The sequence below is a fragment of the Watersipora subatra genome, chromosome 8 (genome assembly GCF_963576615.1).
Source record: "Watersipora subatra chromosome 8, tzWatSuba1.1, whole genome shotgun sequence".
Lineage (NCBI taxonomy): Eukaryota > Metazoa > Bryozoa > Gymnolaemata > Cheilostomatida > Watersiporidae > Watersipora > Watersipora subatra.
Window position 1 is genome coordinate 57,770,599 of NC_088715.1, and position 17,350 is coordinate 57,787,948.

Sequence of the window (17,350 nt, forward strand, 5' to 3'; positions counted from 1 at the left end):
TTGGCAGTATTACAACAATCAGCAGTCAGCTTCTGACAAATTGACATAGGAGCTTAACAGACTAATCTCAGGGTGAAAAACGTTCGATCCTACCAGTTCATCTGTGACAAATTTCAACTTCAACTTTTTCACCAAATTTGTATATATTCTATTTGCTATGCTACCTGGTTATTACCTTTTCATCCGCATTTCCTCTTCTTTTTATCCGATCACGGTTTCATATTTCCAGTTATTCTATGTGGCAACTCCAAACTATCCTATGCTCTTTGTGTCAATACAACACAAAATATATAGGCCTACTGTCTCCTTCAGTTTCCATTGCTTCCACTTCCTCAGTTGAATAATACACATACTTGTACTTTCTTAGCTTTTTTATTTTCCTCACTCCAGTGGGCCTCTATTCAGTATCTGCTAGTTGCAGTACCAGCTAGCCTTAGGACCAGCTAGTCTCATAAAACTATTGTTCCAATTTGGCTACTGTAGTATCACTTAAACAAGTTTTCATAGTTTTACAGCGAGAGATGGTTAAAATGCTTTTGCAGTTTTAAAACTTGTTGGTGACTTCAATGCATATTTTATTGTCATCGTTAGTTATTTAAAAATAGAGGTTAATACTGCAAGCTTTACCTTATATATGGCAGCATATGATTGGTTCATGAATTCGTATGCAAACATCAAGTAGTTAAATATACAAAGAGTTCATGCAAACATCATTGGCATATATCTAGGATGATCTATATTTGAGGGTATTACTGAAATTTCTAGTAAATTATCTCTCTTTGAAACAAAATGCTGAATGGACTAGGTCTGCAAGTAAACCACCACGGTGGGCAAACCATCACAGCGGGTAGACCAGCCCTATGAGTGGCTCAACTCAGTAGCCAAACTAGCCAGTGAGTAGACCAGCCTTTTGAGAGGACCAGTACAAGAAAAAGACCAGCTCAGAAAACAAACCAGCTCAGTGAGTTTACCAGCCAGTGAGTAGATCAGGTCAATAAGAAAGCCAGCCGACTGAGTGAACTAGCTTAATAAGTGGGCCGGCTCCATGAGGGGACCAGCCACTGTGTAGACCAGCCAGTGAGTAGACCAGCTCAGTTAGGGGAACAGCCTAATGAATAGACCAGATAAGCGAGTAAAACAGTTTTCCTTTAGAATGCCATTGTCTCGTAGAGTTGTATTTTGCTCTCGATGATGTCTTTGAGCCATTTTTCTCTAAATATCGATTTGCCTGGTCTAAAAAATTCAGGAATTTATTAATCACGATCAACTTACATTGAATAACGCAAAGGTAAAACAGACCATGTAGTTTTTTCCCAAAAAGCAGCTAAAACAGTATGAGCTTTGCTCAAAAGTAAGTGAAAAAGGCTTGAAAAGATTGACTAAGTTATTTACAACTTTTGTTTATCTATTAGCAGTTTCATTTTAGATTAGGTAGCCACAGCAGACTTATTAACTCTGTTGAGAGAGAAGATATTTAAGTTCAGATGCACTTTTTGCTACCACTTGTGGCCTTTTCAAGAATCAAAGACCGACCCATCTTTCATACCTTAGCAGCTGGACTACTAGAGCATAACAGATTACTTTAAATTGTTTAAAGTTAAATATAATATGTATTTAAACCAGTAGTTATTTATAGCTATTTATTTATTTACATACTGCACAACCGTCAATCTGTAAATTGTACAACCGATCTTAGACTATCAAATTCTTTTAGCACAGCATACTTTTACTGAAATCGCAAGTTGTAGCTAAAAGTTTGTCACCAACTATCATCACTACAAGTAGACTTATAGAAGTTATACAATAAGATGTCTAAGATATAGATGTAGATGTTTACCTGTGCACAAGTTGGTTGGTTTCAAAAACATAAAAGACATCCACAGGATAACTCTGTAATATAAACATAAATAATCAGAAAAAAGTTTCACACATTAGTAGTTGCCAATTATTAGCCGCAGTTATACTAGTCATTTGCTGACGCATCTTTAGCAGCACTTTATTCAGACAAAGAGTTATCTAAAAATGAGACAGCAAACCTTTGCCGTCAAGGTGTATGCTATTCAGTATGGGACTAATTGTTTATGATAAAGCATTATCATTTATATCATTGTGTCTTTTTTCTGCTATTTGCAAAGAAACTTGGCATTTTTAAATTGTAAAAAAAGTTCTTTTGACATGTGTTTATAAGTTCACATATAGTTATAATTTAATAGTTTGTGTGACATAATATTTTTTACAGTTTTTTTTAAATATGAGTTGATTATGCTACTTTTGCAACTAACATATTGAACATTTACTCACTCCGGGTTTGATCTTTGAAACTGAAAATGTAAAATACACAGAAGCTGTGGCTCGAGGTATAGGCTTTCGTCGTGTTGGGATGCTCCAACGTACTCTAAAATTGTATCGCATGTCATACTTTTCTTCTTTTTCTCCAAGGTAGTCGACACAGTATAGCCAGCTTTTTTCATACTTCCACGTCTAAAATAATATTATGCGTATTGTCTTAAAGTTAAGTAATTACACAATTAAGTAGTTTAGTTTAAAACAAAGCATAAATACAGTTAGATCAGTATACCAACTTACAGTCCTAATGAACTCGTCTATCATTGACTCTGCAACTTCTTTTCCAAACTGGTCAATAGTCATCCATTGAATGTTTTGTATGTTTTGTGTTGGTTGATTTGTGTTTACCAACAATGGTGTTGTAGACCTGTCAATATCATTCAATCTATCTTCGAGTTGCTCTTTTACAGATGCTGGATCTGCTAATGTAAATCCGAATTCCTCTGCAAAGGTCTTCTCCAGCTGGCGAATAGCATCATTTATAGCATCATTTACTAGTTTAGCAGCTGTGTTTGAAAACTCGGTATCTTCAGACTCAAATGTTTCAAATTGCACCTTTGACATGATGTACTGCAGAAGAAGTTTAATATATGAACGTCTTAGCAGCTTTTAACTATTTAGAGATTGGAGCTGCTCGTCCATGTCTAAACGTTGTCACAGCAACAGACTGTTCGCCCAATAATAATGCTAAACTTTGCTCGCTGCGGTCCTTACGAAGTCTCGTCAAACCTCGTTCAATCTGCGCTTGTAGAGCTTCCGTAGCAGGAATAGAGCGTTGAGCGCCTTGCCCCAGTTTTATCGATACGTTATTGTATATTTAATTTTTTTTAATTTTAGGACCATTTTGCTTATGTTACGTAGTTATAGATTGGAGTTATGAACTGGGGTACTGATCTTTGGGTAAGTAAGAGTAATTAATAGTATCCAATTACCTTTTATTGTTTACGTAAGTGAACCATTTTGAAACGTAAAACGTTAGATGCTGACTGAGATACTTTTATACCGAATGATTAGTCATCAAACGTAATCATCACAATTAAGCTTTGGGTTAGGACAGCAAAGTAACAATGATATTTCATGTAGTTCAGATTGAATTGATAGTTATGTTTGAAAGGGAGTCTGTCGTCAAATGTTTGATTTGTCTTTTTAAAATCTTCCGATTAAAATATATGATGATGCTTAACTTGCAAACTTGACTAATATTTTTGAGCGTAGCAATATAGCAGAATCTGTGTAATTAAGTTAAAATTGTACCTTCACGATGGTTCTAAAAGGATAATTTTTTAGGTAACTCCCCATAATAATGTCAGGTCCCGTCTTACATAACCATATCATTTTAACAATGGTTATCATAATTGCGGCCTATAATATTCTGGTTTTAATTAGTTGGTCGGTCTGACTAGTACTTTTTTTGAGTTGATGCATTGTATTCGTAGCTATACGCTATAATCACTCTCAAACGACCAGCAACTACATTCCCCAAATATGGCGTGCTTTAACATTTTAGGGCTATTTTTGCTAAGAAGCATAAGCACGTTGTTGTTTTAGCAATTGTTTTAGCATGCAATTAGTAAGGTATGTTTGTTACTCTCTTGACTATGAAGGAAGACTTGATAAAGCATATTTACAATTATATTGGTGATATTTGTTAATGTTATACTTGGCAAAGTTTTTTATTTATAGGAAGTTGTGAGTCTGTCTGAGTAGGCCTATGTTTACTTGTAATCAAACATGAAACTTCATTCAACAAAATTCAACTTTTGCCATCAAAACATTGTGAAAGAATGTCAAATAAAATTTGGCTTGTGATTTACTTGTTTACATAAATAATTTATTTCTTTTTGCTAGCTGCAAATAGAATTCAATATAAAGTAGCCAAAGATAATAAAGAGATGATTTGTGGCCTATCATATTCAAAAACTTTAAATATACTTTAGGACGCACTATTGAAACTGGTCATTTAGTATTCCTAATATGTAAATGTGTAGATGGTGTAACTGAGCACAGATCTGCTTTTGGCCACTTGATTACAGCGACTCGACTCTCCACTTGCTGCAAAATTCTCTGATAAGCATGGATTGTAAAATCGCATATCAGTTGCCAAATGTAAACCCATCTTTACTTAAGTTGAGCATCATAGAATCTAGCCAATTGCTAGCTTCTATGATGCCATATTTCTCTTACAAGGTGTTCAAATTCTATAAATATTTATAAACACGTTCTTCGTTACGTTGCGATTGATTTGATCAAATTGTTGTGCTCCTGTTCTAATTCAGTGTATCTCAATGCTTATCTTCCATTTCAATTGATTTGTTAGTCATTCGGTTTGGCTGTTATTTTGTTGCTTCCGCCATTAGACAGAAACTTCCTTCACATGAGAAATTGTTTGCATTAGCGTTGAATCCACTTACTACAACTAGTAGAAAATCTCTTGCATTAAAGCTGTGTAAACAGCTGACATTGAAATAATTTAGCCTTCACACTTGGCTAATTAGGTCAGTACTACGAATAATCTACCCATTTCCATCGATCGGCATTCTAGAGACTAAACTGAGAAAAACGTGTGCAAAACAAGAAGCTAATTGTTTGCTAAGCTACCTTTCATGGTTATTATAAACATTCGGCAAATGTAATAAACACAGTTCTCAGATTGCTTTCAGAAACTGTTTGTAGACTATGATAACCAAATTCTTGATTTGTAACAATCACATTCAATGTATGCTAAATTTTTCATTGAACTTGTTTGCTAGTCGTTAATGGAGTAGTTATTATTTTGGTCACCTGTCATTGAAGGTGACATGAAGAAGATAACTTCAAGCTTGTGAAGTCTCGTATCATAATTTACTTCGCGTAATAGCTCTATTTTGTAAACTCTGTGTGCCTGTATAATCCCTGAGAGTAAGCAAGTTCCATCGATCAATGTTGTTCAAATGCAAAGATGTACCAATGGTACACTTCTGATGGGCAGATTAAGCATTTTCTATGATACATGTTGGCTATAGGAAATATTACTAGCAAATAAAAGAAAAGCGTGCAAATTCTATACCTCCAAAATTAAGAGATACAATCATTTTGTCACTACTCACAGCGTAGCTAAGACTGTCACATTTCATTTGGCATTTATTTTTGCTAGTTTGCTCTGCTTGATTGTATCTCCTCAGTTTGGAGGTATAGAATTTGCATGCTTTTCCTATATTTGCTTGTGATATTTCTTATAGCCAATATGTCATGACAAATGCTTAATCTGCCCATCAGAAGTGTACCATTCGTACATTTTCATCGCCATCAGATCGACGGAACTTGCTTACTTTCAGTGATAACACAGGCGCACAAAGTTTACAAAATAGAACTATAACGCGAATAATGCATTGTCTAGTCCAAGTATTTGTTAATGCGCTAGTATAAACAGCCGATCACAATTGCCATAAACAATCATTACATCTTATCTTTTCTTATTCAGACAGTTTTTATTGTCCCATGAATTAAGTCGCGAGAGTGTCATTCTCTTGTCTGTGTCACTAGCAGTTGAATGCATAATTAAATTGGATGCAGTTTTGTTTGTTCTATAGAACCATGTCTACTATTGTTAAGTAACGCATATCGACCAATACCTGTGGAAAAATAAATTTAGATTTGAACATAGTTAAACACACTTTTGCAGAGGTTATATAGAGGTCATATAGAGGTCATATAGAAATTATTGGTTTCTACCAAAAGAAGTTTAGAAAGCATGTTTCAATCTTTTGTATTCTGGTCTTTTTATTTGCTCATTCTGGTCAACCAACGTTACGTAAACACGCCATAGAATAGTTAAGAAATTTACACACAATTTCTCATTAGACACTCTAAATATTTCTCTAAATTCATTGAACCGTTAGTTTATTGAAGACATCACCATTACTTTTGTGCCTGTGTAGGTAGGTATCATCAACAACGCTAGTGTTATAAGCGTTTGATCATGTCTGCATCCTGAAATTTAGATGCTGTTCAGCTTAAATGGTTCTAAAATTTTGTGCAAATTGAATGATTGTAATTACCATAGAACTATTGCTATTTTTAAAAGTGTTCCGCTATGTGCTCAGACTTTAACAAAAGCATCTCCATATCGAATTCTGTTTTGATCTGCATTTGGTTGACATGAAACTTCTTTTTTTCAACTTCCGTTTCTTCAAAATTTACCTTGTTGTTTGCAGCTACGTATATCACTTTTTAAACTTCGCAGGGTATTTAAAATAATGAATTAGTCACGCCTTTTTTAAAAGTGGAATTAGTAAAAGCCTGGGCAAACTCGTAACATACACCATAAACATGGTTAGTAGTCACAGACAGATAGCGCTATGTGAGTTTGATTTATACATCATTGATGACATGCCAGCTGTTTAATTGACCACTTGCCCTAGTTGCTTTCATCCATAGACATCTTGCTCTGTGGCTGAAAATATTTGTGAGTATAGCTACAAGCATCTGTCTGGCGATTGACTTATGTTTGCTGTTGACATTGTAAAGAGGATAACACATACTTGAGGTTACTCTGGGGGCAATTCACATACATTCGCAATACCAGAATGCAACTAAACGAGTTATTATGTGCTAGCAATATTCTCTATCTGTTTAGGAGGCATGTGCCTGCTTTTATAGCTGGTTTAAAATTCCTGGCTCATTAATTTTCTAGGAGTAACATTTTCCCTGGTAAGAATGATCCATCATATTTCAGTCATTCAGTCATCAAACAAGTATAATATATACTTATGTCAACAAGATTATGGAGATGCTGTAGTCTCATACCAATATAGGACATTCAACCACTATATTTATTCCATCTGAATTAACAAATAAGCTTAAACAGTCTGAAACAGCAAGAAATGCATTATTTTTTATGTAGTTTTTGTATAAAATTGTTTTTTTTTTTTCAAATTTTTCATTGAAAAACAATTGTTTTATATTTCTATATTTATTTATGTATAGATATATGTATTTCTATAAGATATTTATGTATCTTATTGTTTTACATAATATTGGTAGCTAAAAACTAAGACCAGAAACTTACAGATCCCAGGCTTTAGTTAGAATTTACCATATAACTTCATAGAAGCGCAATATGATCCTCTAACAGTCTCAAAAATGGGAAAAATCAATATTGCTGAGCAAAGTCCATTTTCAAAATGGTGGGATAATAAATTTTGCATACATAATAACAAACAGATATCAACGCTAAGGTGTTTTGATGATGTCATTTTATTTTGGTTGTCAGTGGTGTGTGGTGAGTGTTTTATCATACTGGCATTTGGTTTAGGTTTTTTTATCAGAAAAGTTCATTACTTGTCAACTCAAATATTGGTTTTGATCAACCTTTCTATAGGTTTAGTATGCTGCATTAAAATAAAACTCAGCGCTACTGTTGTGGTTTTTACTTAATGGTAGAGAAGTTATTAAAAAGACACCACTTAATTTTATCTTTGTAAAATATTAATACTTTGCGGCTTGTATTAAAGGAATTTGGTTAGCTTGTTACTGTTGTTTTATCGGGGTATAAGGAAATGTTTTCCAAATGAAAGAGTGTTTCGCAAAATTTCCGATCATCCCGTGTTTTATTACCTCGAACTGCATCCAAGTCAGTGTGTAGCGGAAGTTTACGTCCGTTCAGACTTTCTGGTTAGTGTAGCAGCTGCTATAACATATTTATCAGCTTGTCTGCTACTTACGTAGTGTATGAAGACTTGTAACACAATCTCCAAGTGAGTTAATTAGTTTGCCTGCACTGTTAATTCTTGCCAGCTGCATGCATCCTAGAGTAATTACATAGATCTTCTACGATCTTGTCTGTTGGTGCCATATTATGTGTGCCTCAGCTGACTTTCCTACAAGGTGTTCATGCTCTTTTACCTGTTTCACACTTGTGTTTTGAAAAAAAATACTAATATTTTATTCATGGTTTAGGCGTTGTCTCCTGCTTTTCTTGGCAATTCAAGCAACTGCTGATGTGCAGCAGATTTGTGTATATTCGACAGTACTTGATGATTTTTCTTGCTGTGTTGTTGTTGTCAGCTCGCTGGCTGTCAATGATTCTGCTTTTAGAATGAAAACCAGATCGTTTTAAAAAAGGTGATTTAAAAATGTAACTGTCTCTAAATTTTTCTATTCTAGCCCCAACACTCACGAGCTTGTATAACATTTCTCCCTTTCATGTGATAATGTCTTTATACCGCGTCACAGTTGTCATAGCTTTGGGAACAAGCTGTGATCACCCCATCAATATTTTCTCTTGTAGCTGTTTGTTAATTAGTACTATTCCTTACCAAAAGCTGAATGTTATTATTTTATCATGACCCCCCCAAGTTTCAGAACACGAAAATGAGTTCATAATTTACTACGACCTGTTAAATATTTGAAAGTTAGCATCTGCTAAAGCAACCTGCCTGTTCAACTGGCAAGTACTACGTAGTCTCATCATTGTTTTGCTGTTTTTGGTCTTGTCCCATGCTAAATGTATAGTCAAGGCTCGGTTATCATGTTTGATTCATTTATGTCCTTATGTCTATCTCGTCACTCCTGATTCATTCATAGGATATAGAGCTAACGCTTAGCCTCTACTTACACCAATACTACTAGGCTTGTAAATCCTAGTTAATCAATAAAGCTATTCATTAGTCATTTCACTAATGGAGTACAATGAGAGGAGTCTATGAAGGATTCCATCATAAAAATGTCAAACAAAGGTCATTATTTGACCACACAATGCTATTACCCTGTCAATGTTCCAAATAACCTTGTTGACTTGTTGCTTCACTTTCATTTCCATGTAATCAGTTGCTGAACAACTAGTTCTTATTAAATAGTACAGAGTTCCCACATACATGTATGCCGTCCTAACTGCATGCCTGTTTTCGATTCTTTAGACCATCTATTCATCGTAGGTTTGTTACCACACCATGTTAGCATATTGTGTGCTAATTTAGGTTTATTATAGATAGCTACTGTCCATGCTCAAAATTTGATCCATGTTGCAAAAATGTAACATCATGAGACATTCGTCAGTTCTCCATGACACTACAAAATCGACCATTCTGTGCTTATAATCACCGGGGTTGACTACGTGTTGACAACTATTAAAATAATACCTATAATGGCCATGCGACTACGGCCTACTTCAAAAATGGTACGATTTTATTTTACGATCTTGTTCTAGTGTATCGTTCATTATTGGAAATATATTTTGGAATATACACAAAAATTTTCGCTATATGTATCGCTTCAAATGCTACAACTACTTGGTGTGCTTCCTTTTGCGAGCACTATTTTTTATTAGAATCAATCCTTCAAGTTGCATTAACGCAATTCTTTATCAATCCTTGCCGGTTCGATGTCAGTTCATGGATATATTTTTACCGGTGTTTCCCTGCCCCCTACCTTGTATCAATCCAATTTTTATCATGGACGGTGGCTCATTTACACTCTTTTGGAATGCCACTATTTCGTTGTGCAATGCATGTGTTACAAACTCAATTATGTGTTTTCCAAGGGTGATTGTGATTGAGACTATGTTTCTATTGTATTCTCTACTAACTATTTATTTTGCACTTCATTTTTCCATTATTTGTTTATAAACATAAACCGAAAAAAAGGTGGCAAACAAATTGAAGTGTTTTTATTATTCAACTATTTCCATCATTGTGTTGAAAAATATACATTTTCCGTCACAAGCAACAGCGTTGAAGAAATGATGTAGCATGTTCAAAGCTTGCAAAAACCTTTTTATTTTGACATTGCTAAAGGGAGATGGGAATCATTAAGATGTTTGCTATTCTTTAAAACTATATTTAACTGATAAGTATAATCGGTATGTGTGTGTATCACTCGGTTTCCATGCATCGAGTTCACCTCTGTCGATGAATTCCCACCCGACCGTTTCAATGATTCGGAGTTGCGCTTTGTCGATTTTTCCAAGACTGGTGATGTACTATTCAAAACAAAACTTGAGCAGAGAACTTAAACAGAACTTGAAGCAAACTCGCTCTAAGGTCACGGTCACTTTTCAATTCACGCCTCGTACATTTGTTGATTTAACTCAGCCAGGATACCTGATCAGAATTTTCTTTATTACTAATAATATTAATACTCTTACAAAACAACAACAGAATGCACTAGTTGCTATACAGTTAGTACTTCTAAGGTCGCATGAACAACAACTGCTTTTAGTAAAAAAAAGTTTTTTCTATGCTAGTTTTAAGTCTAGGAAGAGGCCGGCACCAGCGCAGTAAGAATCTGGACAATCAGTAGGTTCAGTTATTCAATGAAATAGGCAATCAAATAAATAAAAAGAAATTATCTTATCATTGTCGTATGAACAACCTATCTTTGGCAATAGTAGTTAGAATATACCCGTGTGGTAGTGCGATGCATTACGCTGAATTTTTTCATCTCCACTAGGAAGAGCTTAAAGGTTGACTTGCAACAAAATTCACATTACAGTTATTTGGTATCAAAATATTAACCATGTCTTACTCTGTTGTGTTGTAAGTGCCAAATATGTGGAAATGTGATTACAAGCTCTTAAAAGCTCAAAAACGAAAAGCCGCTGTAGACTGGAATCTCTTTATTTCGATGACGTAACCACGAAATTTGGTTATCGTTTTATCACGTATGTTCTCACATGAATTGAAAGGCCAATACAAAGCTCAATATAAAACTTATCGTAGTACTAGTTTATGACAAACATTTCGGGTTTTACCGAAGACTCCGTATCAAATATAGATGCTCGCTACTTTACAGTTTTGTTTCGGCCTGGTCAAATCGGCAAATCGTAATCTGATCATGTGACCCAATACTTCGCAAATAATTTTTGCAGCATTTTTCGATTATCACAGGTGACCAACAGGCTCGTCATGATTATCAGACAATGATATGTACTCCTTCAAGCTAAGGCTAAAAATTAAACGAATTTTTACGTTAAGTTATAAGATATCACTGCTAAAAGTGACAGCATTACGATGATGATAAAACAGACGCGTAAGAACAATAGACACAGTTTTATTGAATGCGTGAAGTATATTTGTGAAAATATTTCGACGAAGAAGGTTGCATGAAAGTGTAAACAGAAACCATCTTTCACAACTACATCAAGTTTGAGCCGTTTTGGAAAGAGAAAACCATGTCTATTGTTCTTACGCGTCTATTTTATCGTCATTGTAATGCTGTCACTTTCAGCACTGATATCTTATAACCTACCACAAAAATTCGTTTAATTTTTTAACTTTAGCTTGAAGGAGTACATATCATTATATGTTAAAAATGACGAGCCTGTTGGTCACCTGTGATAATCGAAAAATGTTGCAGAAATTATTCGTGAAGTATGGGTCACATGATCAGATTACAACTAGACCAAGCTGAAACAAAACTGTAAAGTAGCGAGCATCTATATTTGATACGGGGTCTTCGGTAAAACCCGAAATGTTTGTCATAAACTAGTGCTACGAGAAGTTTTATATTGAGCTTTTTATTGGCCTTTTAATTTACGTGAAAACATCACATGACAAAACAATAACCAAATGTAATGAATACATCAGAAAAATAAATTGATTCCGATCTACGGGGGTTTCGTGATGGCTGCGATCAATTGTTCGTTTTTGAGCTTTTAAGAGCTTGTAATCACATTTCCACATATTTTGCACCTACAACACAGCAGAGTAAGACATGATGAATCTTTTGATACCAAATAACTGTAATGTGAATTTTGTTGCAAGTCAACCTTTACGTGAGTACTATTGATTTGATTCCATCTGCAGTGAAAGTTTCTGTGACATCGAATCGTAGTCTCACTGCGAATGCATTCGCACTAATTTTTGAAACGAAATGGTGTTGAATTCGTTCGGATTTTACCGTTACATTCAGAGTAGAGGTAATTCAGAATCCATTCAAAGCATGGAAACCTATTCATTGTGTGTTGGTCAGTGTGGTTAAAATGTGTTACATTCATCAATATTTTTGTTCTTTACCAATGTGATATGCTTTGAATTTGTATGCTTAAAACTTTCAAACCCGTAATTTTTTCAATAAGTTATTCTAATCACCGCCAATGCTATCTTTTGGAGAAGAATCAGCATTTACCTACATGGATGCTGTTAGTCTCATAAGGAAGTTGCACAACAGCTAATAGATACCACCAGGACATTTTGGACTAGTTCCCATGAGCCTCCAAATTTAGTGTTAAACCATTTGTTTGAATGCTTTTCGACTTTCTGATTGACCAGCACCACATTTTAAAGTATTCCATGAACAACATTTTAAAGGGTTTGTCCATATTGTGAACAGCACAAACTATCTTTTAAAGCTAACATCTTTTCTGTGCTTTGTCCTCATTTTAAGATCAGCCTATATTTTGTAGGATCAGTTTGACAAAGTAACAGATCACACACTAAAAGGTATCGAGTTCTGCGAACGATATGCACACTTTGTCAAGGACAGAGCTAAGGTAGAGTCTGATTATGCATCGTCGCTACGGTAAGTGTCCTGTTACAGCTTATAAAACTTCGATGTTTGCTATATTTCATCATAACTCTCATTCTCGGATCACCTCTTGTTCCTACAGTGATCATGCACTTACTTCGCTTATAGACCATCACTGAATGCGAAAAAATTGGAAAACAGCGAAGTAGGGTCACTTCCACTTTTTACATTCAGAAGACTATTATGTAGTTTTAGAGTTGTGAGTCTGTTGCACAGGAAAATATATCCTTACTTCAAATGTTTGGTTTACCCCTGTAGCTTTACTTGAAAACATACGTTCAATTGGCTCACTCCTTCATCTTTTCAATTATAATAAAATGTTGCGGCTGGATTGGCAATCAAAATGATTCTTTTGAATGGCCTTCACCTTTATGAAATAAGTTGAGTTGCGCAATGTTCGTAGGCTAATAGCCGGTCTCATCATTTGTACGAACTGTTGTCGGATTCATATTGCCCCACCTCCCTCGTGTCCTTGCAATAGATATAAAATTTATAAATTTTATAATGCTCTGATAAAGTGTGGCACAAGTAGGAAAATATCACTGTATTTCTAAAGTTATTCATTAAATGTTGCATGTATTTACGCTATATATCACCATGTCTCTGATCAAGTCGCCGACCGGTCGTATGACAAATATTGTCTTGTTACAGAAAGCTCACTAAGAATTATTTACCGAAAAGGAAGGAAGACAGTCCGTAAGTGTCATGCTTAGCATCGTTTATTTGTTAACTCTTCTAAAAGTTGCATGTTTGAGACAGGGTAAGAATTTTTGTAATCCTCAACTTATTGTTTCCAGGGACTCGAAAAATCGCAAATGTGTGCATGTCATTCATACAATTAGTTTGTGAATTAGGAGCAAACAATGAGTGGTGGAAAAGCCCTGCAAAGAAAAGGGAAGGCCTCACTACTGATCTAGTCAAGTTTTTTAGAGCTCATATTTCAACTGAAGCTATATGAGAAAGTAAACAAAATGATAGGAATTACAATAACGTGTAAAAATCGTAAAAGCCAAGTTGATTTGCACGACATGGCTCTTTATTTTTCAATCTGCCCCTTATAATGGCCTTTACATGTAATTAGAGGTGACATTTAAATAGAGGGTAGCGTTGTATTCTTTAAATATCTTGTCAGAATTTGGGGAAGATAAATTAAATCGTTTTACAGACGAAGTGTATGTCGCCTATATTTTACACTCTCTTTCGGGCGGAGTAACATTAACCCTTTTAAATGCAAAAAATTCGTCAACTTACTTCCAACTCATCGTAGATCTCCAAATTAATATGCGTTGGTATGCTGAGTAATATATCTTAGTTAATATCTATTGCTTGCAATTAACCAATGATGATCTTATAGCCTGTGTTGTAATTTGTTGGATCTTTCAATTTTTTATTTTATTCTAAATTTGAAGGCTTATTTTTATTTTATAACTATATTTAACAATTTTGCATAAAAGCTCATTACACTCATTGATACGAATAGTGATAACGAAAGAATTGTTATTGATGTAAACAAGTCATTATTCGTGCCATTTTGTGGACATGTTTTTATTGATCACTTATGAGTTCGTAAAGATCAAGAATGTCAAAGTGGCGGTCAAATGGAGGCGGCCTTCAATTAAAGGGTGGTACTCTATTTTGCAACCCTTTTTCTATAGTGGCGCGCTCAAATAGAGATGGCGTTCAAATAGAGGTTTATGATGTAAATCTATTGTAAGTTAAACCTGTATTTTTATCACTCAGTTCACCACTGAACTCTGACATTGTCGAGCATGCACTTTTGTTGACATCTCTATCTAATAAAAGTTAACCTCTTATTACTCTAACTTAGTTTTTACGGGGTATTTGGGGATTTTGCATTTAGTTTCTAACATATTGTTAGATGAATACTATGTTTTTTTTTAACGTGAGAGCAAAATAAACCAAACATTGTGTATTATTATGAAAGTAGTTGCTTCAACGTACAGGGGTTTAACATTTAAAGGACATATTTGAACAGATTATCTTTGTGTTGACAGGCTTGACTACTTGGTCTATTTTAAATATATACATGTATTAGCAGATGACTTCCAGATTCTTCATATGCTATGCATCAAATTGGCCAAGCAACTGGGCGATGTATGTATGCAGATCTGTGCATAACTTGTCTATGCATAACATAAGAATTGTAGTTGTTGGCGTCTGTGGTGATTTGACAAGGTCTGTTATAGATTTACTCATGTCCAATCATTTCATGACACCCTAAAGGAGGTTGGTGATGTTGCGGGGCAGCATGAATTACTCGCCGAACAGCTACGAGCCAGTATTTGGGATGTAAGTAAGAGCAGGCGACTCCTTGCCATTTAGCGATCACCAACTGGCTCATTATTTTACTTAGGCATTCAGCTAATAACCTTTGTTTACCTTTTGTTCATCCAATCTCCATACTAGTTGGAAACCTTATCTGGCAAAACAGACATTGTTGTTTCAGAAAAAACTTTCTCTTTAATATATACGACATTTACTATTCTAATTTTTAAACTTCATATCATGAGAAAAGTGTTTTTGTGCAGTTCAAATAAATTAAGAGACAAAATAAACAATGAGTACATAGAAGTGTGTATATAAAAAAGGTTACTTTTGCAACAGAAGCTCGTTATATCGTTTTGATCGGCGATATGGGTACCTCTCAATGTTGGTACAGACGTAAGAATCAGATATTGGACTTTCTTTGTCTGATACTTTGTCTGACCGAACAGAGAAAGAATGTCGAGGCAATTTCTACTCCAGATAATACAATTTTCCACGTAAAAAGCATTTAGCTTTTACAGATTCACCGAAACTGGAAATAAGAATGTAACGACACATTTGAAATTGAAACCGAACATTTGAAATTACAAATTAAAATAATAGGTAATGGTAAAAAAGTTAGTTTAAAAAAATTACAAATGCAAAAGGCAATATTAATTAATAATAAAAAGTGCACATTTAGTGTGTGCAATTGCAAAAAGGACATACGTACAGTACGTGGTAAGAGCGTTGGGAGTGATAAGAATGGCTAAGCCTTGTGGTTGCTTGCGCTTGTTAGTAGACTTGTGATTTAAATGTTGCGAGTTCAATTCTAGTACGAAAATGATTTTCTGTTGCTATAACTTTATCGCGATAACTGGACAGATGAATGACAGACAAACACTGAGATTTACACATAGATTATGGCTTGGATAGTTACACCAAATCTTTGAATGACTCTTATCAATTTGGTATGGCCATGCTCTGCTCTATATGAATTTAAGTGCTATATATGGCTCATTAAATAAAGGCAAATAATCTTCCATAACTTACAGTGTACATTACTTACTTACTAGCAGTACATTCGAACCCGTATTATAGGCCTATTTTAGTAGCAATATACATTCAATTGACATTAAATATAATTATTTACAATACTTACTCAATAAATCTGTATATAGGTACATATGCATGCAATTTGCTAGGGCTGAGCTACAATATATATGTTGTTAATGCCCTGTAGCTGTAAGTTATAACTACAACTTAAGACTCAGTAATCATAGTATATACACTTTGTTGTCATCTGTTGGCACATGTCAGTCACTAAAAGTCACACACCTGCTTTCAGTGGACACGGCATGTGCTATTGGGTAGTGAAGTGGTAGCATGCTTGTCTTTGATTCCAAAAATTTGGGTTCTATTCCCATGTAGTGCAAGTGTTTTTCCTAACTTCTTAGCGCCACTTCGAACAGACACGGCTCTTATTATAGTAAATATTCTGCAAAATGTTTCTGTCAATCTCAACATTGTACCGCTATTGGACAATTGACATAATTTGCATGTTCTGGTCTGACATCAACAACTTATCATGTAGGAAATGAACAAACTCGCCTCTGAGCTGAAGGCGGAACGGAAGAAGCACATAGAAAAGGCCAAACAGTTGGAGAATCAACTAGCATCTCAAATGAGAATTCTAGATAATGTGAGTTGGAACCAAATATTAATATAAAGGTGGGGTAAGGAAATGAGCGGGTAGTAGGAGGGAGGGGCTGACACTAGTACGAGGTGTTATAGAAGCAGATACCAGGCTATGAGGCATTGGATGGCATATAAAACTAACCACTGAAGACAATCAAATACATGAGCGAGTCATCAAATTCCTTTACAATACTGTTACCAAATCAGCAGTTCCTTGTGGAGTAATCATGCACCAGCATAATTCTTTGCGTAAATATCCATTTGGGATTGTCCTTTGTATTTGTACATTAATGGTATTTTGAGACACTTTGTTTTAAAATGGACAAAGGTTTGTGTACCAAAACAGTTGCACAGGAAATCTCATTCGCAGGCCTCTCCTAATAGTTGGCTATCAATGACCTCTTCATAGTGACAAAAGCATTCAACTCCAACTTGAGTTTCGCTTAGTAAACATGAATCTAGCTGTGTGGTTGTATATCCCACGGTCATGAGCTAAATGAAGGCAGGTAGCCTTATCAGATATTGCCTTATCAGCTGC

At 34.9% G+C, this 17,350-nt stretch overlaps 2 protein-coding genes across 10 annotated transcripts in view; one reads left to right on the plus strand and one right to left on the minus strand.

Annotated features, from left to right (window-relative positions):
* Positions 1-611: 611 nt before the first annotated feature.
* Positions 612-2,983, minus strand: LOC137401716 (A-kinase anchor protein 14-like). Its single transcript, XM_068088174.1, has 4 exons — positions 2,587-2,983; positions 2,302-2,481; positions 1,838-1,890; positions 612-1,233 (listed from the first exon to the last, which is right to left on the minus strand). Exons 1-4 carry the CDS (start codon positions 2,908-2,910, stop codon positions 1,149-1,151), a joined length of 642 nt encoding a protein of 213 aa, XP_067944275.1. The 5' UTR covers positions 2,911-2,983; the 3' UTR covers positions 612-1,148.
* A 118-nt stretch (positions 2,984-3,101) lies between these two features.
* Positions 3,102-17,350, plus strand: part of LOC137402150 (formin-binding protein 1-like) — a 40,078-nt gene continuing 25,829 nt past the window's right edge. For all 9 annotated transcript variants that reach the window (XM_068088623.1, XM_068088626.1, XM_068088628.1 and 6 more), the window contains exons 1-5: positions 3,102-3,246; positions 12,728-12,843; positions 13,501-13,545; positions 15,057-15,159; positions 16,709-16,816. In XM_068088623.1, coding sequence (XP_067944724.1) covers positions 3,223-3,246; positions 12,728-12,843; positions 13,501-13,545; positions 15,057-15,159; positions 16,709-16,816 — 396 coding nt within the window. In that variant the 5' untranslated portion in view covers positions 3,102-3,222. The remainder of the gene's footprint in view (positions 3,247-12,727; positions 12,844-13,500; positions 13,546-15,056; positions 15,160-16,708; positions 16,817-17,350) is intronic.